Source organism: Bufo gargarizans, chromosome 4 (genome assembly GCF_014858855.1).
Source record: "Bufo gargarizans isolate SCDJY-AF-19 chromosome 4, ASM1485885v1, whole genome shotgun sequence".
NCBI lineage: Eukaryota > Metazoa > Chordata > Amphibia > Anura > Bufonidae > Bufo > Bufo gargarizans.
In genome coordinates, this window is record NC_058083.1 from 152,091,307 (window position 1) to 152,115,033 (window position 23,727).

General features: G+C 41.7%; 1 protein-coding gene across 1 annotated transcript; it reads left to right on the forward strand.

The window, feature by feature from the left end:
• Positions 1–6,338: 6,338 nt before the first annotated feature.
• On the forward strand, positions 6,339–21,713 carry LOC122935283 (extracellular calcium-sensing receptor-like). The gene is given in 8 exon segments (XM_044291045.1): positions 6,339–6,346; positions 6,940–7,133; positions 7,136–7,241; positions 9,452–9,644; positions 9,646–10,245; positions 12,225–12,452; positions 15,637–15,760; positions 20,797–21,713. Coding segments are annotated over 8 exon segments (2,370 nt in total).
• The last annotated feature ends 2,014 nt before the right edge of the window (positions 21,714–23,727 follow it).

The window sequence follows — 23,727 nt, forward strand, 5'->3', positions numbered from 1 at the left end:
CATGATGACAATACACAATATATTAAATACACATCCTAATAAAATTTCCACAACAGTCCCTCCTCGTTGTCATATGCTCCCCAGTGTCCCTTGACGAATCTCGATCTTCTTTGAAAAAAACTGTCTTGTCTACGAAAAGTCCTGAATCCATAAAACAAAACAGATGATGGAAAACAGAACGTCAATCTTGACACGTAGCTTCTTTTCTTCGGGAGGTGACTTAGGAGGTGGCGTTTCGCGTTGGTCGCCGGCTGGTTTGGGATCCTCTGCATCTGGTCCATGGTTTGGTCTTCAGGGCGTCTTGTCTGTTCGGGCTTCGGTATATCAGTCGATTAGACATCATTAACATTTCACTCCGGCATAAAGAAGGAATAGAAACAAAAAACAAGTACAGTTGCAAGAAAAAGTATGTGAACCCTTTGGAATTATATGGATTTCTGCACAAATTGGTCATAAAATGTGATCTGATCTTCATCTAAGTCACAACAATGGACAATCACAGTCTGCTTAAACTAATGACACACAAAGAATTACATGTTACTATGTTTTTATTGAACACACCATGTAAACATTCACAGTGCAGATGGAAAAAGTATGTGAACCCTTGCATTTAATAACTGGTTGAACCTCTTTTGGCAGCAATAACTTCAACCAAACGTTTCCTGTAGTTGCAGATCAGACGTGCACAACGGTCAGGAGTAATTCTTGACCATTCCTCTTTACAGAACTGCTTCAGTTCAGCAATATTCTTGGGATGTCTGGTGTGAATCGCTGTTTTGAGGTCATGCTACAGCATCTCAATCGGGTTGAGGTCAGGACTCTGACTGGGCCACTCCAGAAGGTGTATTTTCTTCTGTTTAAGCCATTCTGTTGTTGATTTACTTCTATACTTTGGGTCATTGTCCTGTTGCAACACCCATCTTCTGTTGAGCTTCAGCTGGTAGACAGATGGCTTTAAGTTCTCCTGCAAAATGTCTTGATAAACTTGGGAATTCATTTTTCCTTCGATGATATCAATCCATCCAGGCCCTGACACAGCAAAGCAGCCCCAAACCATGATGCCCCCACCACCATACTTCACAGTTGGGATGAGGTTTTGATGTTGGTGTGCTGTGCCTCTTTTTCTCCACACACAGTGTTGTGTGTTTCTTCCAAACAACTCAACTTTGGTTTCATCTGTCCACAGAATATTTTGCCAGTACTGCTGTGGAACATCCAGGTGCTCTTGTGCAAACTGTAAACGTGCAGCAATGTTTTTTTTTGGACAGCAATGGCTTCCTTGTGGTATCCTCCCATGAAATCCATTCTTGTTTAGTGTTTTACGTATCGTAGATTCGCTAATAGGGATGTAAGCATATGCCAGAGACTTTTGTAAGTCTTTAGCTGACACTCTAGGATTCTGCTTCACCTCATTGAGCAGTCTGCGCTGTGCTCTTGCAGGACGGCCACTCCTAGGGAGAGTAGCAGCAGTGCTAAACTTTCTCCATCTATAGACAATTTGTCTTACCATGGACTAATGAACAGAAAGGCTTTTGGAGATACTTTTAAAACCCTTTCCAGCTTTATGCAAGTCAACAATTCTTAATCGTAGGTCTTCTGAGAGCTCTTTTGTGCGAGGCATCATTCACATCAGGCAATGCTTCTTGTGAAAAGCAAACCCAGAACTGGTGTGGGTTTTTTATAGGGCAGGGCAGCTGTAACCAACACCTCCAATCTCATCTCATTGATTGGACTCCAGTTGGCTGACACCTCACTCCATGTAGCTCTTAGAGTTGTTATTAGTCTAGGGGTTCACATACTTTTTCCACCTGCACTGTGAATGTTTCCATGGTGTGTTCAATAAAAACATGGCAACATTCAATTCTTTGTGTGTTATTAGTTTGAGCAGACTGTGATTGTCTATTGTTGTGACTTAGATGAAGATCAAATCACATTTTATGACCAATTTGTGCAGAAATCCATATTATTCCAAAGGGTTCACATACTTTTTCTTGCAACTGTATATGTCCTATTTCCTTTCGCCCAGACCCAATGGAAAACCAGTGAGCCCCAAGACCTCCCAAAGCTTTAAAAAGGATTCTGACTCTCACTAGTCATAGCTCCACCCCTTCCCAGCTCCTGTCAGTATGGGCCTGACCCTTGTCAATGGTGTCTGCTAGCCTGGCATAACCATATACCTTAAAAGTGATACTCTGCATTCTTTGACTTAGTTGAGCAGCTTCTTGCAGTGACCGGTGTGGATCCAGTTGTCTCGTCCCTTTTTAAAAAAAAAAAAATATTTCCACAACAGACTTTAGCGCCACCTCCGCAGACAGGAGAAAATGGGTACTGCCAGTAAAAGACAAAAGTAGGTTTTCTTGCTCCCCACCCACACCACCAATAGTAATTTGGGGATTAAATGTCTTTTTCTTTTTGTTTACACCTTTTTGTTTAGTACGGACAAATATTAACAAAATGTCCATTCTTGCCACAGCAAAAGCAGACTCCTTTCACATGACCCAAGCTTTTGTCAGTAGTTGCAGGAGTAGCTCCTTCTAACTGCATATGCTTATAACAAGGTGCAACCACCAGTGTCTCTACACCATAAGTGTCAAAGGAAGCAGTACCCCTGTTGGACAGCACGTCCTAAAGGTGAGGACCCCTAGTTCTCTCCCTCAGGTGTCAAGACGTACAGCAAGGGACATAGCTGCTTCCAATGACTCAGGATTTTATGAAAAGCCAATGCGTCCTGCAGTCCCTCAGAGAGACCCTGACAGAATTGGCTACGGAGAGCAGGATCGTTCCACTCTGTATTGGTAGCCCATCTCTTAAATTCAGAGCAATAGGTCTCCACGGAATGTTCTCCCTGCCGCAAACCCTGTAACTTGGTCTCGGCCTGAGAGATCTGATCCGTGTCATCGTAGATAAGACCTAAGGTTCTAAAGAATTCATCTACCGATCGGTCTGCTACCTCCAAAGTCAGGTTCTTCAGCTGTTCAACCTGTGCAGACATAATATCCATAGCTGCACAGATCAGCACAAAAATGGCGGTACGGGCTCTGGATAATGTCACGGATGTAGTGGGGAGAACACCAGAAGACAGAAATGGGAAAGACACTAGGCCTCACCGCTAGGGAAGCAAAAGCGTCACCACCTATACAAACCCTGCTCCTGGCCTTAACTTTTATCTGTATGGGCACCTCTCAATGGTAGAGATGCCCATACACAAGGCTCTAAAGAATTAATCTACCGATCGGAGGGACGGTGGTCCGGTCGGCAGAGAAAAAGCCAGAGACTGGGCGTTCTCTTTAAGCAACAAAATAATCATACTCACATGTTGACACTTATCCCCAGAAGAGTATGGATGCCGTCTAAAGTATAATTTACATGACTCCCTGAATCGGATGAAATTTTCACTACCCCCGGATAACCTGTCTGGGAGAGCCACCCTCGGTTCGGGCAGGCCTGGGACCCACCACCGGAACCAGCAGCCTGTGGACTCTGAATCTGCAAGACCGTTGCGTGGAGCGCTGCTACCTCCAAAGTCAGATTCTTCAGCTGTTCAACCAGTGCAGACATAATATCCATAGCTGCACAGATCAGCACAAAAATGGCGGTACGGGCTCTGGAAAATGTCACGGATGTAGTGGGGAGAACACCAAAAGACAACAATAAGAAATAGGAAAGACACTAGGCCTTACCGCTAGGGAAACAAAAGGGTCACCACTTATAAAACCCTGCTCCTGGCCGTAACTTTTATCCGTATGGGCACCTCTCAATGGTAGAGATGCCATACACAGGAACCTAGAAAACCCTGGTGACCCTTGGATGCCCTAAAGGTAATGATAGTGCAGAGACTCGCTGAGGTCTAGTAAACAACCAGGGGAAAATACAAAACACAACAAGCGGAACACTTAACTTCTGAAGATGATGGATGAACAGGACTACAACAAGAACCACACTCCAGCTCTTCCAAAAACCAAATTAAGCTATCCAGAGCAAGGAGTGATGGGTACAGTCAGACTAAATAGGGGGAGGTAAAGGTCACATGATCCACACCTGAACAGGCGGTGTGGATATACCAGCAACACACAAAGTGAAACCAAAAGAGGCTGTCAGATCACTCATGTACAGCCAGTCTTTCAGACCTTCTAACACCTGTCACAGGTGTGACACTAAGTTCCCTATCTTTGGAGTTGGGAGAAAACCAGAGTACCCGGTGGAAACCCAAGCAAACATGTTGTCCTTGTTCAGATTCACTAGCGCTTCAAGGCACTAGTGCTAACCACTGAGCCACCATGCTGTACAAACTTTCTTCTACACTGTAGTTGATATGCAATTAAGATATTTAATTAATACCGACTTTTAAACCCACTGGGTCCTGGAAAACCTTTTAAAACACCCAATGAAGTGAGTTTATGCCTAATAACTTTATAGGTCCATATATACACAAACCAAAAATTTTAATAATACAATATAGCTTCTGAGAGATCACTCTGAACCTGGCTCCCTCTGTCTTCTGATTGGCATAATGCAATCACTGAGCACCGATTACTCAACATGGCAGTCAGGAGCCTTCTGCAGGCTGTATTAGTGTGCCCATAGAATGACTATGCACTTTAATATTTCCATGCATAGTACAAGGAGTATTACAATACATAGTACTCTGCAGTCTTAGGGAAAAAATATTATGGCAGTCTGGGGCAAATGAGAAGAAAATAAAAATGAGCCACTCCAATCATAGAAACATCAATTGTGAGTGACTTTAAAATATAAAATAAATATATACAGGAAATATACATTATACTTAGTAATTCTGAAATATACATTGTACTCTTCCTTTTGTTTAATTTACTGTGAAAATCTCTCTAGTCGGAAGATTGCACTCAAGTCACATATAATCAGGACTGACAGGAAAACTCTTATCAGTTAGTGCATCCATATTGGAACCTCCCAGAGGGGCTGACAACAATGTTCTTGGGCAATTAAACCTGAGCAGACAAGTGTCTTCGAGGGTATAAATGGGGGCTTAGTGTAGGAGATCTCATAAAACATGAAGATGTTCTGCTACATGCTGCACTTTCTGATGTATCATGTATGTTTTTGTGAAATAATGTTTTCCTCCTGTAGACTAGACACAAATGTAATCCCAGGCATATTCAGGCCTGGAGATTTAGTGATTGGCGGAGTTTTTCCGATCCGAAGATCTAGCAATTTGGGTCCAACAATGTTTACTTCAAACCCAGCATCTCAAACTTGTGACAACAGGTGGGCAATTTTTCGTTTTCTCTCTGTTGAAGCACATATGTTAGATTATTCATGTTTACCAATTACAATATGTTTAATCAGCAAAAGTTATCTAAAAAAAAACAACGATTACATTATTTTTAAATGCGTATTATCATAGGGTTCATATTATGCTGAAATAATTTAAATTCTGGTCATGATTTTTATGGTTATATTTTCTTACCAAAGAGACAGGGACATAAGGAAACAGTTAAGCAATTTTTGTGTTTTGTTTTTAATGTGCGTTGCATATTAGTTCTTTCAAAATATGAAAAGGAAATAAAACAGGGAAGGAAATGAAAGAGAAATTAAGTTGTTTTAAGTTGCACATGAGATGAATGTTCAACATAAGTTGTTTTTACAAGCAGGTATTGGGAGAAAAAATTGATCATAAGTCATGAAAGATGATACTTTTTAACATTTAATTTTTCTTAGTTAAAAGGGGCTGTCTCACTTCAGCAAATGGCATTTATCATGTAGAGAACATTAATATAAAGCACTTACTAATGTATCGTGATTGTCCATACAGCCTCTTTTGCTGGCTTGATAAATTTTTCTATCACATTATACACTCCTCGTTTCCATGGTTATGACCACCCTGCAATCCAGCAGAGGTGGCCATGCTTGTCCACTATAGAAAAAAGTGCCTGCTTCTCTTGTGGCCAGGACTGTAGGGGCATATATAAGCACGCATGCACAGCAGCTCCTTTCCTGGCCACCTCATATCTGTGCTGCAGCTGTGGAAATGAGCAGTGTATACTGTGATTGAAAAATGAATGAAGCCAGCAAAGAAGGCAATATGGACAATCACAATACATTAGTAAGTGCCTTGTATTAACTTTATCTACATGATAAATTCCATTTACTGAAGTGACACAACCCCTTTAATGGATGGAGTTATTGAGGGAATAGTGGGGTTCTGTTTGGAGTAATTATGTGTACACTTTGACTAAACCAGTTATTTAAAAAGTGTAAGGTATAGATAATATTTGAAGCTCATCGGTTCTTCAACCATCATGTGCTATTTACTGTACTACTGTCCTTTTATGTGGCAGAGGGCGCTTTGGACCCTCATGGCCAAGTATGTTTACCATCTACACACCTACAATTATTTTGCTACCCCTTTTGATCGACTAAGTAATTATGCATCTAGATTTAGTGTTAGTAATAGGGCTCATTCAGACGACCGTAGTGTTTTGTGGTCCGCAAATGGCAGATCCACAAAACATGGAAACCGCAATTTGTGGACTACACAAACATGGCCGGCACTATGATAGAAATGCCTATGTGAACTATGGATGCGGATATATTATTTTAATTTATCCAGCACATGGTGCACATGAGACTATGCGTTAAAACAGACTATAGTAAGATAAAAAGGATTAATTGGAACAGTACAGATACATGAGAAGACATTGAGGGGGGCTACTGAGAGAAGGGAAAAGAAGTGAAAGTGGGAATGGAAAGTTAAAAGGAGTGCAGTGTGTGAAGATGTTTGGAGACTGTAGTCCATTCAAAAGGTCCCTTTTTATTGATAACCTACTGAAATGTTACCATGCTGCTGGCCAGAAAGTCCTGTTTCCGTACATTTTGGACACATTGTTTTATTCTTATGTGTTTGTATATTTTCTTTGATCTAAAAATTAAGTACCGGTAAATAATATGACTTTTCAGCTTTGATTTTCGGAGCTTCCGTTGGATCAGAACTATGATCTATGCCATAGAACAGATTAATAATAACACTCACCTGCTTCATAATACAACAGTAGGCTATGCAATCTATGACACGTGTGATAACATAGCAGAAGCAACAAAACAGATGTTCACGCTAATCTCTGGATCCAAAGCTGAGGCAAAAGGTATACCAAACTATGCCAGGAGAAGTTTACATTATCTGCTGTTATTGGCGAATCCGCTTCGGTTATATTCATAGCAATGGCGAGGATATTGGGCACCTACCACTATCCCCAGGTAAGGTTAAGGTAAAAAAATATATATTTCCCACACACAAATAGAAAATTTCAATTCTATGTACAGAGAAATATATACACACACAAATCTATGTATTTAATCTTCATTCAAACAGTAAATAAAGATTAAAGTTATATAAGAAAAGGTAAAACAATAGCACTTTGCAATAATTCATTTTAACAATATATGATATTCCATGTCTTTTACTAATAAACTGATACATTTTCCCCACCATGGAGAAATATTTGAGCTGTGTGATGTCTGAGTGGTTTCTTGCATGTACAGCCCATTTGAAATCCACCTACAGCACCTCAGTGGGATTTAGATCCTAGCTTTGACATGGTTTATTTAAGACACCGGCTGTTACAATAAGGAATTCATAGTGGATTCTATATGGGGAGCTTTTCCACCTCCATGCTTTGCAGTGGGTATTAGGTTTATCTAGTAAAGTCTGTATGTGGTTTTCATCGACTGACATTGAGTCCAGAGCATAGTATTCCAGAAGTCCCGTTGTTTGGATAGTCTTGCCATAATGTTCTTCCAACCAAGGCTTCCTCCTGGCATACCTTCCATGTAGATCTAATTTGTGCAGCCTTTTTTTAGTGGTGAATTCATGCTCTTTCCAGTCTTAGAGATCTGTCAGCATCTTGTGTATGCTCTGGCAATAGGAAAATAGAAACGTTTTCTTAGGCAGTGAGGAATTTAATTTATGAGGCGTAAACCCTCCTATCCTTTTCAGTTAGAATAGTGAAATAGAGACTCAGCACTCCGAAGGATGATTTGCAAGTTATACAAGTTATACATTTGCAAGTTATACAAGTCTTCATCAGATACTGAAAGGGATAATAAAATAAACAATCAATATAGGATATTATCACATAAGATCAAGCATAAATTATGCAATTATGATCAAACTCATATACAGATTATTTATGGTGATCTACAAAGCCCCAAAATTGCATAGAAAATAGGAAAAATAAACATACATTGAGTATAATCAACTAGTATGGATGGGCAAGGACGGGGAATAAGATGAAGATTACATTTTCCACCAATGTTTAGATAACTCAGATAAGAGCATCAATGTAAACACAGGACAACATTACATCCATGGCAAGATAATATTGAGTTCACCAGAAGAGGTATGTATCGAAATTCAATTGTATAAAAATTCAATTGCAAATCATCCTTCAGAGTGCCGAGTCTCTATTTTCCTATTGCTACTGGTCTGGGACCCATCTCGAGCACCCCCAAGTTCAGAATAGAGTGCCATTAAACCTTTCTCATATGAACAAATTGACAAGTTGCCCATCATTTGGAGTCTTCACTTGCAAATGATCTTCCGGAGAGTTACATGATTGATGCCCATTTGTTGACAATTTATTTTTAAAACACAGGCTCATAGGCATATAGCTCTTTTTATGAAGGTCTAAAGGGCATCTGCCACCACATACCACTATGTCAAACGGTTGGCAACTATCCATCTATGCTTGTAAGCAGAGTCCCATCTCTGGAATCTCCATTTGTTCCGTCAATCCTCAGAAAATTACTTTTTATAATATGCAAATTACCTCCTAGGTGCAATGAGGGCAATGCCGTTGCACACAGAGGCTCCCCTCCCTGTTTTCTATGCCATGTTCCCACCTCTGTGATGAATAGGCCAGGCAATTCTTGAAGTCTCACAAGATTGCATTCTGTACATGAGCGGTAAACAGAGTTTGCCCATCTGCCCAAAGGTCTGTGCATGGACAGCACATGATCTCTCAAGACTTCATGGACTGCCTGTCCTGTCCATCTCAGTGGTGGGGCGTGGCATGGAAAATGAGGGAGGGAGCCTCTGGGTGCTTCTAATGGGTAATTTGCATATTATAAAAAGTATTTTTTTGGAGGATTAAAGGAACATATGGAGATGCCAGAGACATCAAGTCTGCTTGCAAGCATGGATGGACAGCTGCTAAGCGTCTGACATACTGGTATGTGGTGACAGATGCCCTTTACGAAAGCAGTTTGGATCTGGGCATGGTGATGTACACATTTTGACAACAAAGAGCAAACTGAACTGAATGGTGTAAAAAGACAAGTTCTTCCAATCGTGGTCTTATCATCAGAGAAGACAGCAAGTTGGTGAAATCTTGGTCACTGTATTCTGACTTTTACACTATTAAAATGGAAATTGCTACAGATCTTTTCCATTTTCTTTTCGTTCCTAGATGAGCTATTTTTCCTCCATCAATGTCCTGAGTAATAAACATGAATTCCCTTCCTTTTTTCGAACCATACCAAGTGACACATTTCAAACCACTGCTTTGGCGGCCATAGTAGGGCACTTTGGCTGGAAGTGGGTGGGCACATTAGCTGAAGACAACGATTATGGGAATGTTGGAGTTCAGCTCTTCACTGAGCAGGTTTTTACGACTTGGAGTCTGTATTGCATTCTCTGAGACAATTCCTTTAAAGTATTCCAAGACTAAATACTTGCAGATTGCTAAAACCATAAAGCAGTCCTCAGCAAATGTTATCATTGTGTTCTCTGGAGACACCAACCTGATACCGCTGGTTTGGGAAATAGCCAAGCAAAATATTAGTGGTAGAACTTGGCTGGCAAGTGAAGGCTGGAGCACCTCGGCATTTGTTATAGAAAAGGAGCATGCCCATTTTTTTAGTGGCACATTGGGACTAGCTATACCCATAGGGACCATACCAGGTCTTAAAAGTTTCCTGCTCCAGTTGAACACTCAACCAGAAACTGTAGATATTATGACAAAATCATTTTGGGAACACTCATTCTTGTGTTCCTGGCCTGATCATTCTAATATACAAAACAGTATGACTGTTTGTACTGGTAATGAAGATCTTTCATCGGTGAACAACACCTATGTAGATGTGTCACAGCTGAGAATAAGCTCTAATGTCCACAATGCAGTATTTGCTATTGTATATGCACTCAATATCTTCTGGTCTTGTGACAATGAACCATGTACAAGAGGGCACAACCTGGAACCCTTTCAGGTAATGTAACATCAATGTTCTTTTTCCTGTGTATTGTTTTATGTAGTCAGATTTAATATATTTAGTTTTATCATTGACAAGCACTTAAATAATATATGTTTAATCCTTTCATAACCGGGCCTAAAAGAGGCCTGAATGTCCAGACAATTCTTTGTGATTTTGTGCACGTGGTGGTTTAGTGACCCTAACTTTTTAGTTTGACTACTAAAATAATTTTTTTTGTATTTTACTTGACACCTAGGATTTTTATTATGTTTTTTTTTTTTGAGATTTTTCTCCTGTTTTAGGTTTAATTTGGGGGAATACCACAAATTCTTATTAAAAAGTCATTTTTTTTAAATTATATTTTTTATATCTTAAATAGTAAAACTGACACAAAAATGTATTGTGTTTCCTATTTTGTGAAGATTGTTTTGATACATAACATGCAGAGATTTGACATAACATGCAGAGTCTATGTTGGTGGTTTCCATTAGCGACGGCATTTTTAGTTTATTTCTTTTTTAATTAGTATTTTTTTTTTACTTATATTTTAAGCTATTTTTGGCACATAATATGTCCCCCAGGAGGTTCATTTTTGTAGTCACACCTGCTCTCCCCTGCAATGTCGATGGCGAGCAGGTAAACAATGAAGCACTCACACTTCTTCAAACAGCTAATCGGCAAGGATTGCCGGGTGTCGGACCCCTGCTCATCTGATATTGATGACCTATCCTGAGGACAGGTCATCAATATTAAAAAAGTGGACAAGCCTTTTAAAGGGATTGTGCCAAGTTTGCAAGTTATCCCCTATCTACAGCACTGTGTTTGGCTATCTCCGGCAGTCTCACAGAGAATGAATGGAGTGGTATGGTGAATGCTCAACCTGCTGCTCCATTGTATCAGAGGAACAGGACCCCCATTCTTGGGACTGGTGTCCGTCCCAGTGGTCGAAACCCCCCGCAATCTGTTAGTTATCTCCTATCCTATGGATAGCTTGCAAACTTAGCACAACCTCTTTAATGGACACAAGTTGCTCATGCTCTACATATCTGCCACTCTTCCTTCACTGCTAGCTCTTCCTTATATGCCAACTTACATGTGAATGACCAATCAGCAGCCTCATAACTGGCAGTTCTCTCCAAGGGAGAACACTAAGGAGAAGACTGACGATCATCAGCAGGTGGGCAGAAAGCGTGGGATCTCATTACTAATTGGGACTCTTCTCAGGAAGCCGTGACACTTTTCCATGCCTGAGATGGTTCTTGGCAACCACTTACTTTTAGTTCATGAATAACACACTGCTGAAATCAATGTGTCTGTCACTACTTTGTCCTGCCCTCAGTGAAGTCAGCATAAAGTTGATGACATGGCCTATTTGCATTCAAGTGAATGGGCCTGGCCTGCAATACCAAGCTCAACCACTGTACAGTGTACATCACTGTGCTTGGTATGGTGTGAAGAGGCTGCAGCACTCACCAGAGCGCATGGCCTCCTCAAACAGCTGATTGGCAGAAATGTCCGGAGTCGGACTCCCACCAAATAGATACGATGACCTATCCTGAGAATAGTCCATCAATACTAAAGTCCCAGAAATCCCCTTTAAACGTGTAGCCAGGGATACACACGAGACAATGATTGGCTACATTGCAATCCCACCACCAACCTTTCAGACCAAACTGGTCGACTAAGGAGTCAGTTAAGCACCATGGCAAATATCAGCCAAATCAGCCAATTCCAGCCACGCATATATAGTTTTGGCAGACCATGAAATTTTGTAACCTGACTAATCAAATTTTCAGCAGACAAAAGTGTACCTACCATTGGTCATTGCGAGCAATCATTTCCACTAGTTTCAAATGAGTTTTATCTCTCGTGTATGACCAGTTTTAGGAAAGTTAAGCAAACCAACTGAGAGTTGTAGTTTACAAGCTGCATAGCATCACATTGTCTACACTGTATCGATGGCTTTGTGGTGTTTTTTTTTTTCTCCTCCGCAGTTGGTAAAAGCTTTAAAAGCTGTAAATTTCACAGATCCCACTGGAAATCATCACTACTTTGACAAAAATGGAGATCCAGTGGCAAAGTATGAAATTGTTAACTGGAAGATTGGAAAAAATGGCTTTTTAAGCTACAAGAAGGTGGGAAACTACTATGGCAGCACAATAATGGACCATGAACTAGTGATTGATGAACAGATGACCCTGTGGAATGGGGGCGAGTCTCAGGTATGGATTATTAATAGTTAATTATTTATTTTATTAAAGGTCATCTGTCAGCAGATCCGCACCTATGAATCTGGCTGACCGGTTGCATGTGCGCTTGGCAGCTGAAGACATCTGTGTTGGTCCCATGTTCATATGTGCCTGCATTTCTGAGAAATATTATGTTTTAATAGATACAAATGATCCTCTAGGAGCAATGGGGGAGTTATCATTACACTTAGAGGCAGTGATGGTCAGTTTGCATTGTTCGCCCACAAACACTTGCGGGCTGCCATCTTTTCTCACAAGTCCGGCGAGGCACAGGTAAGCCCTTACCTGTGCTTGTGCCGCGAGCTGGTCTGAAACAAATGCGATCAGCGGGAGCAGGCAGTTCCAAAACCAGCCCGATGAAGGCCCCCGGCGGCTGTTCTCGGAACTGCCTGCTCTCGGTGACCGCATTTGATTTCAGATCGGCTTGCGGCACAGGCACAGGTAAGAGCTTACCTGTGCCTCGCCGGACTTGTGAGAAAAGATGGCAGCCCGCATGTGTTCGCAGGCGAACAATGCGAACTGGCCGTCACTGCCTAGAGGCTCAGCTCTCTCTGCAACTGCAGCCTCCCTGCAATTTGATTGACCAGGCCAAACGTGATGATGTCTTCACTGACTGCCCCAGTCAATCAAAGGGCAGAGAGCACGGCATTTGCAGAGGGAGCAGAATCCCTAGGTGTAATGGCAACACCCCCGTTGCTCCTAGAGGTTCATTTGCATATATTAAACAACAAGTGGTTGTTAGGGATTAGAAAAAAGTGTCTGTTATTTTCTACCCGAGAAACATCACCTGTCTTATCCATGGACTGTGCCTAGTATCATAACTTATACCCATTCATGTAAATGGAGCTGAGCTTCATTACTAGATACAGCCCATAGATGGGCATGGCAGAGTTTCTGTAGAAAACAAATCATACCCTTCTTTCTAGTGCCAGGCATATTTTTCCAACTGTTTCATATTTATTTAATTTTTAGCCTTGTATTACTGTTAGTAACTATATTTAATTCTCTCATCCTCCCAACCGACATGTAATTTAGCTCCAAGGCCACAAGCTAAAGGTGGGTTTAGACAGGCCGATGGAGTTGCCATTTGTCGGGCCTTCCCGACAGTCGGCTGCTCATTCTGTGAACGATCTTATTCACAGTATGAGGATGGGGCGTCCCCATACAGGATCATTGTTTCTGAGCAGCAGATAGCTGTTTAGACAGCATGATCTGCTGCCCAGATGTGCCTGCACTAACTATAGGATGACCTGATCAGGTGACGATGGTTAGATGGTCAGATTATCGGAAATAATGTTGAGCTTCGGATGCTTTGTACAGTATTGGAATGTAATGGCTCCGATGAGCCGAAGTGAATTGAAACCGAACTCGGCTTCTGTTCTAACTAGTACGAAACTGAGTTCAGTTTCAAGTTTTAAACTGGTTTTCCACTTTAAAAATCTATTACTGAAGCTATTCGACGAAGTCACGCGCGACTTTGTGAATAACTAAATTCGGCTCATCAGAGCCCATACATTCTAATACTGTACAGAGACGAAGCATCTGAAGCTCCACTCGTTCAACACTAATCGGGGATGAGTAATCTGGACAATTATTGGTTAGTGTAAATGCATCTTAATTCTATAACAGTTCCCCCCCCCCCCCCCCGCCATGTGTGATTTATAATATGAGTATCTTCTTAGGCGACAGTGAGCTTGGTTGCCACAATTGCTTTCCTATTGCTACTTGGTCGCATACCAGGTCCAAACAGTAGGCTTGTGGCATATTATCATGCTGCAGATTATACAAGAGTATACCACTGACTAGACACAGTCACAGGCAGAATACATAACAATTGCATTAAAGGAAACCCTTATTTTTTCTTGCTTCTGCAGACTTAGCCTCTATAGAAACTCAAATTGAGACCCCATATCAAACCATCATATAAATACAGATCCCATACCATACCCCAAAATATATTCAGACACTAGTCCTCCTTGTTACCTCCCAAACCTGACCACTAAATTATTCCCATAAATTCATTATTCCCATAAATTCATATGCCAGACCAGATAAAGAAAAATTATTCAGACCACAGACCATATTTATTTACTTAAACTTCTCGCTCCTGGACTCTTCTTCAGATCTGGGTAAACAGGAGAGGGCCCGAATGCTAACAGTGTCAGGTAGCTGTGTGTGCCACTATGTCTGACCCTGGACAGCATGAGGACCCAGGGCAGCTCATATCATGTGCCTGGAGAATATGGCAGGAATCTGTCTTCTGTTCTGGCTATCTTCTGCTGTGTATTGGACTGACTAGCTGAGGAGGAATTTGGCTTCTCCTGGTCTCTGGATGGTACTAACAGTTATGCTCACAGGGAATGCTCTTCCTGGAGGACTGGAGGTGGCTGCTTGCTTGTAAACCAGCTGAGGCTGAAGGCTCAGACTGGGGATGAAGATCTTTGTTCTCAGCCGAGACTCGATCCTGGGTTGGGATCCCTAGAACTGGGAGCTCCTACTTGCACAGCCTTCCCCTAGCAGGGGTAGCTGGTACACTAACTAGAACTTCCTTCTCCTTCCCATGAGACAGGACATGGGCCAGCCCACTTCTGCTCAAAGAGGGGGGAGCTAAACTGGAATGTACTATTCCAGTTTAGAAACACTAAACGAACACTAGGTTCCTGGTCACACATTGCTGCCACCTGCTGGTGTACATAGAAAACTACAGCAAATATATAAAACAGGCCTAGAAAATGCATATAATGAAGGATGCAAGATTAGATTATACAAAATGACAATATACATACACTTAACATGATGTAGCGGGGCAAAAGAGTGTAGTAACATAACTCTGGGATGTTACATAAGCATTTTCAGCAGTTATGTATTGGCTAATCCAAAAGATAATGGGTGATTAAAAAAATGGCATACTCATTTAGAGGGGGCAATTGTCCCCATTATCTACCAAATCCACCCAGATGCAGACCCCCTTTCTTTTGGTCATGGATGCACTCCATGTTAGCTAGATTGTTATATCATTTCCCCCAAATTAAGTTTATTAGTTTCCGCCATTACTTCTATAATGAGAAAAGTATAAATATAAGTATAGTGTGAAATCTGTATGTGGTCTACTACGATGTATTGCACTACAATGTATTTGTAATTGCTTTTGTCTTAGCCTCCACTATCAGAGTGCACTAAAGGCTGCAGGCCTGGATTTAGAAAAAGTATCTTGCAGGGGCAACCAGTATGCTGCTTCAGCTGTATTCCATGCCCAGATGGGGAAATATCCAATGGAACTGGTACTACTTTTTAATTTATTTTCATAGTGTTTTCTTAATCTATAATACTATATTTTGGACAATAGGGAATACACAGTGTCCTCGGTTATAGCCTTTACAATATATGCTACAGGGATTGCAGATGAACAATAAATCTAATAAGTATTTCTGGACTTTATACAGCCCACATTTGAATTTAGGAATTGTGGATATGCTCTTTTCTCGTCAACACCACTCAACGTCCTATGTTCCTTCTTGTAATCTCATAGTTCTCTCTTCTCATATCCTTCTCCTTACACCATGTTTGTGAAAATACACGCCATCAAACTCTGGATCCTTCACTGTTCTTTTACCATAACCCACTTTCACCATTATACTAGTTCCAGTACTACTTGCCATACTGGAACTAGTAGTCAATCTTTTCTGAGCGCTCCACAATACAATATAGCTGCCCTTACCCAATTCATACTATTTATACTATTTGAGTAATCTACAGTTATTGAGAAATTAGGTGAAATACATCAATGTATTGGGATATCTGAGAAGTAGCTGGCTGGGCATGTTAGAAATATTTGTCTTTTGAGCATATTGTGTACCTAAACCTGGAGCACATCTTTAATACATATGGGACATTTTATGACTTATCTTAGTGATGCCCCGTTTTCTAGCCATTTTCTCCCATTTTGCCTCTTCTCTTAACCCTGAACCCTAGGATGAATACCCTCATAAGACACTCACCACAATATACAGTACCCTTGATTATTCTAGATACATGCTAACACTTACCTGTTACTTCTTATTAATGGTGAACACTTTTGATCATCTTGATATTATTTCCTCTTTTGTCTGCTCTTAAAGATATTTAAAAATAGATAAGAAATGGATGGATGGCTAGTAGGGATGAGCGAACATGTGTTTCCAAGTTTGCAGTACAAGGTTTGGGTTATCTAAGAATTCCGTTATAGATTTCTGCTATCACGGACCATAAGTTATGGTCCGTAATAGCGGAATCCATAACAGAATTCTTAGATAAACCAAACCCTGAACCTTGTAAGTCAAACTTGAAAACACATGTTTGCTCAATACTAATGGATAGATATAGATACTGTTTTATTGAGTATTTGTTTACACTATTTCACCCCTGTATCTGGTCCTCCCTTGATTAGGCCATATGTAGCCCCCTCCCCTCTTGGTCACACCTGATTGATCACTGAGTGGTATAAATCTAAGATCCATGGTCTTCCAGACCTTGGTCTTTCCACATGCAACATCTCTCAAGTGCAACTCCTTAAGTGCACAGACTGAATTATACAATAATTGGACCAGAGGGGACAACAGGTAATTAGACATAGTCAATGCGAACAATGTTTACATTTTTCCTCTTAGCCCTCCTACTTTTCCACAACCTCCTGAAATATCCCCACATCCATTCACCTAGCAAGGAACTATTCATCTCTTCTTCCATCTTACCTTCTCATCTGATAGCTTGCACAAACCTGTTTGCAAACATAAAACACTTCCTTCCAAAACACACACAGACACCTCATGCCCTCTCTTATTCTCACCTATTAACACTTTCTCTGCTTCTCCTTACTGCTGGTGATATCTCTCCAAATCCAGGACCCCCTCAGCAAATCCCCACCATCACCTCCATGTCCCACTACAAATCTCTTTCTTCAAATTCCTGCAACCCCTTAAACCTAATTACCATTCCTCTGACCCCTGCCCCTTTGACTCCTCTTGCAGGAGCATTATGGAACGCGCGCTCTGTCCGTAACAAACTGTCGTACATTCACGAACTGTTCGTCTCTCAAAACCTTTCCTTTCTGGGTCTCACAGAAACATGGCTGACACCATCAGCACCTCCTCCCCTGCTGCACTCTCTTATAGTGGATTTCAATTCACTCACACCCCCTGCCCCTGCTGCAAACATGGTGGAGGAGTTGGTCTTCTCCTATCAGACACCTGCTCCTACAGCCCAACTCCACTGCCACCCTCCATTACGCTCACCTCATTTGAAGTACACTCTGTTCGCATCTACTCTCCCTCCAACCTTCAAGTAGCTGTCATTTACCGCCCTCCAGGCCCAGCCACCATCTTTCTTGACCACTTCAACACCTGGCTACTACACTTTCTTTCTGCCGACATCCCCACTATCATCATGGGTGACTTCAACATCCCTATTGACACCTGCTACTCGGCCACCTCTAAACTCCTGTCGCTCTCTTCCTCCTTCGGCCTATCACAGTGGTCTTCAGCTCCCACCCACAGAGATGGTCACACTCTGGATCTGATCTTTACCCGCTTTTGCTCCCTATCTAACCTTTCTAACTCGCCTCTCCCCCTATCCGACCACAACCTACTCACCTTCTCTTCACTGGTCTCATCCCCCCAGGTCCACACACCAGAACACCCCCGCAGGAACCTTAAACATCTCGACTTTCGCTTGCTTTCTGACTCTCTTCTCCCACTCTCTACCATCTGCTGCCTCCAAGACCCAGAAGCTGCTACCTCCCTATACAACACCACAATAAGTACAGCTCTGGACACTGTTGCCCCCCTCACACATAACAAAATCCGGAAAATCAACAGACAACCCTGGGACACCAACCTGACCAAGAAACTCAGACAAGCTTCCAGGGCTGCTGAGCGACGATGGAAAAAATCCCCTTCTATAGATAATTTCACTGCATACAAGCAATCCCTTCTCATATTCAAATCCTCACTCGCTGATGCAAATCAGGCCTACTTCTCATCTCTCATATCTTCCCTGTCACACAGCCCTAAACAACTTTTTAGCACTTTTAACTCCCTTCTCCGTCCCGCAGCGCCCCCACCCTCTCCTCTCTTCTCAGCTGAGGACTTTGCCAAATATTTCAAACAAAAGTTAGTCCACATCAGAGAAAGCTTTACTACACAGTCCCCACAGACCCTCTACACAACTGCTCGGTCCTCTCCCCCCAAAACCCGCTTCTCCACCATTACAGAAGTAAAACTCTCCACTCTACTCTCCAGATCACATCTCACCACCTGTGCACTTGACCCGATCCCATCCCACCTCATCCCTAACCTCACCGCAGTGTTTATCCCAGCCCTAACTCATCTCTTCAATCTATCACTAAACTCTGGTGTCTTCCCCTCTGCTTTTAAACATGCTACCATTACACCCATCCTCAAAAAGCCTTCACTTGACCCATCTTCCTTGTCCAGTTATCGCCCCATATCACTTCTTCCGTATGCCTCAAAGCTACTTGAACAACATGTCCATTCAGAACTGTCCTCTCACCTCTCCTCCTGCTTCCTCTTTGATCGCCTACAATCCGGCTTCCGAACCCACCACTCGACCGAGACTGCCGTTACCAAAGTCACCAATGACCTACTGACAGCCAAAACCAAGAAACAATACTCTGTCCTCCTTCTCCTTGACCTGTCCTCTGCCTTCGACACGGTTGACCACTCCCTTCTGTTGCAAACTCTCTCATCTCTTGGCATCACTGACCTGGCTCTCTCCTGGATCACATCATACCTCACAGACCGGACGTTTAGCGTCTCCCACTCCCGCACCACCTCCTCGTCTCATGCCCTCTCTGTTGGTGTCCCGCAAGGCTCTGTCCTAGGACCCCTGCTCTTCTCAATCTACACTTTTGGCCTGGGACAGCTCATAGAGTCCCATGGCTTTCAGTATCACTCCTATGCTGATGACACACAAATCTACCTCTCTGATCCAGACATCACCACCTTACTATCAAGAATCCCACAATGTCTATCTTCTATATCATCCTTCTTCGCCTCTCGCTTTCTTAAACTTAACATGGATAAGACAGAATTCATAATCTTTTCCCCATCTTGTTCAACCCCCCCAACAGACCTATCTATCACGATCAATGGCTGCACATTATCCCCAGTCAACAAAGCCCACTGCCTTGGAGTGACCTTAGATTCTGCCCTTTCCTTCCGACCGCACATCCAAGCCCTTTCCACCACCTGCCGTCTCCAACTCAAAAACATCTCCCGCATCCGTGCTTTCCTTAACTTCGAATCTGCGAAAATGCTCGTACATGCCCTCATTATCTCCCGCCTAGACTACTGCAACATTCTCCTCTGTGGCCTTCCATCTAGCACCCTCGCACCCCTCCAATCTATCCTCAACTCTGCTGCCCGACTAATCCACCTCTCACCTTATTACTCTTCTGCCTCTCCCCTCTGCCAATCCCTTCACTGGCTCCCCATTGCCCAACGAATCCACTTCAAAGTACTGACAAACGCATACAAGGCCGTCCATAACCTGTCCCCTCCCTACATCTCTGAGCTACTTTCCCGATACATCCCCACACGCACTCTCCGATCCTCACAAGACCTCCTTCTCTCCTCTCCTCTCCTCTTATCGCCTCTTCCCACAATCGACTCCAAGATTTCTCCCGTGCATCCCCCATACTCTGGAACTCGCTACCCCAACATATCAGACTCTCACCTACAGTGGAATCCCTCAAAAGAAACCTGAAAACCCACCTCTTCAGACAAGCCTACAACCAATGACCCTGCTGCCTCTATACCGCCATGACCAACTTAACCCGCACCTACTGTGTCCTTCTCCCATACAATGTAGATTGTAAGCCCTCACGGGCAGGGCCCTCTCTCCTTCTGTACCAGTTTGTAACTCATCTTGTTTATGATTAGTACAATTGTCTGTTATGTATGTGCACCGCTTATCATATGTACAGCGCTATGGAATGAATGGCGCTTAAATAATAATTAATAATAATAATAATACTGTAGATAGATGGATAGATAGAGTAGATCAGTGTTCCTCAGCTTCAGTCCTCAGGGCCCACCTACTGGTCATGTTTTCAGGATTTCCTTACTATTGAGTAGGTGATATAATTAGTGTCAGTAAACCATGACTTACCACAGGTAATCTGTGGGATATTATCAAACCATGACCGAGAGGTGGACCCTGAGGACTGGAGTTGAGGAACACTGCGATAGATAGATAGATATAGATTTGTGACAGTATTGTCATTGCATGCTTTTACATCTGTTCCATGTTTGTTTTTCAGACTTTGCTGACTGTATTCAATGCCCACTAGACTACTGGTCTAATAGGCATAAAGATGCATGCATTCCCAAGGAGGTAGATTACCTGTCTTTTGGAGAGCCGCTCGGAATCACGTTCTCTGTTGCTGCTGGGTTGGGTGTCTGCCAAACTCTTCTGATCACAGTGGTGTTCATAAAATATAGAAATGCCCCAATTGTCAGAGCCAACAACTTAGAAATGAGCTTCCTACTGCTTTTGTCATTAACATTATCTTTTATTGGGGCCTTCACTTTCATTGGAGAACCTTCCACTTACCTGTGTGTCCTTAGACAAATAGTGTTTGGCATAAGCTTTGTCTTAACTATATCATGTATCCTAGTAAAGAAGTTAGTGGTCATTCTAGCTTTTACTATGTCAAAGCCCAACCAGGGAGTGATGAAATATTTCCGCCCATCTCATCAGAGAATTTTAGTTGGATTCACAACAATTATTCAGATTGTCATTTGCATTGGGTTGTTATCATCCACTTCTTCTTTTACAAAGAAAAACAGGGAATCTATGATGACTAAGATAATTCTAGAGTGCAACAGGGAGTCGGAGCTGGTCTTCCTAGTCTCCTTTGGCTATATTGGCCTGCTGGCAATACTTTGCTTCTTCTTAGCCTTTTTGGCCAGGAACTTGCCAGACAGTTTTAATGAGGCAAAATTTATAACATTCAGCTTATTGGTGTTTGTTATGGTCTGGGTGAGCTTCATTCCTGCTTATAGCAGTACTAGTGGCAAATATGTAACGGCGGTGGAAATCTTTGCCATTCTGTCATCTGCTGCTGGATTGCTTGCATGTATATTTTTTCCTAAATGTTACATTATATTGCTAAAGCCAGATAAAAATTCAAAGAAAAACCTCACCGGAAATACCTACCTCAGAAAACGTATATGAAATGTGAGACTTCACAGAAAGGACATACACCTGTCCAAGGGAACTGTTATAGATAGTGGTGAATAATTCAAAAATTCACTGAAAACCAGTAATTAAAACATAACCTTTAATTGATTATTTAATACCAATTTACCCAAATAGATATACAAAAAAGAAGAAATAAATAAAAAAATAAAGCTAAATTTATATTCCGATCTCAAATGGTTGTAGGTGAGTATAGTGGGCATACCACTAGTATAGGGTGTGGGACAGTATCCCTATTGATGTCCCTAACTCTGCCGCCCTACCTACAAATGGAATAGCCGCCCCGATAGGGGCGATCCTGTGTCTCGTGCCTCCTGGATACCCTAGGATGGCCCTGACGAAGGGATATATTCCAAAAATGTGGAATAGTGGCCTAGAATAATAACCTAGACTGCTATAAGTTAACAGACTATATTAGGCGGCCCCATTGAAGTGAATGGCGGCTCGGATGCGGACCCAAACAACGGCCGTATGCATGAGGCCTAAAGGTTATGTGTTAAATTAGTGGTTTTCATATTTTTTGTATATGAAATGTGAAAAGAAGTTTATTAGTTTAGAATGGATTGAAAAGATTGTACAAAGTTATTTTATGCCCGTTACGCCCATAGTGCATGTGAGAGTCTGAAATAAGAAAATTAAATCACCAGCAGATCCAGGACGGGGACTGATGTGAATGTGCATATGTGAAGCTGACTATCTACAGCAGTGTTCCTCAACTCTTGTCCTCACCTACTGGTCATGTTTTTAGGATTTCCTCAATATTGAGCAGGTGATATAATTAGTGTCAGTACATCAGGACTTATCACAGGTATTCATTCTGTGGGATGTTCTCAAATCATGACCGAGAGGTGGGCCCCGAGGACTGGAGTTGAGGAACACTGATCTACAGGACATCTGTACATGGATAAATAAGTTATCTGCTGTTAGAATGAATGGTTTGATAAGTATATTGCTTGATGTCAAAGCTTACTGATAAGGTTGGATACAAAAAGTATACTGGGATCACTATAGAGCTGATTGTGGGAGAGTTAACAATAGTGTTATAGAGTACACCAAAGTTATCAAAACGGTTCCTGTTAGACACATTTTGCCCTTCTTAAATTGCCATATGGCTGGCACACAGTTACACCCCAAAAGGTGCACATCTTTAGTAAGTTTAGACCATTGAAATCTTTTAGCCATGCCACTTTTTCAAGACTCTACTGTGTAAAATTGTTGAGAAAAGTGTATAAAATGTAATAGATTTGGTACACGCCATGAACTCTTTCTTTTGGCACATTTCAATAAATTTCCCTCTGTTCTTAACCCCTTAGGGACACAGTCTTATTTCACCTTAAGGACCAGGCAATTTTTTGCAAATCTGACCACTGTCACTTTAAGTGCTGATAACTTTAAAACGCTTTGACTTATCCAGGCCGTTCTGAGATTGTTTTTTCGTCACATATTGTACTTCATGACAATGGTAAAATGAAGTCAAAATTTTTTTTTTCTTGCACAAAATAATATCTAATTTACCAAAAATTGTGAAAAATTTGCAAATTTCAAAGTTTCAGTTTCTCTACTTCTGTAATACATAGTAATACCCCTAAAAATTGTGATGACTTTACATTCCCCATATGTCTACTTCATGTTTGAATTATTTTGGGAATGATATTTTATTTTTTCGGGATGTTACAAGGCTTAGAAGCAAATCTTGAAATTTTTCAGAAATCCATATTTTTAGGGACCACTACAGGTCTGAAGTCACTTTGCAAGGCTTACATAATAGAAACCACCCAAAAATGACCCCATTCTATAAACTAAACCCCTCAAGGTATTCAAAACTGATTTTACAAACTTCGTTAACCCTTTAGGTGTTGCACAAGAGTTATTGGCAAATGGGGATGAAGTTTGAGAATTTCATTTTTTTGCCTAATTTTCCATTTTAACCCATTTTTTCCACTAACAAAGCAAGGGTTAACAGCCAAAGAAGACTGTATCTTTTTTGCCC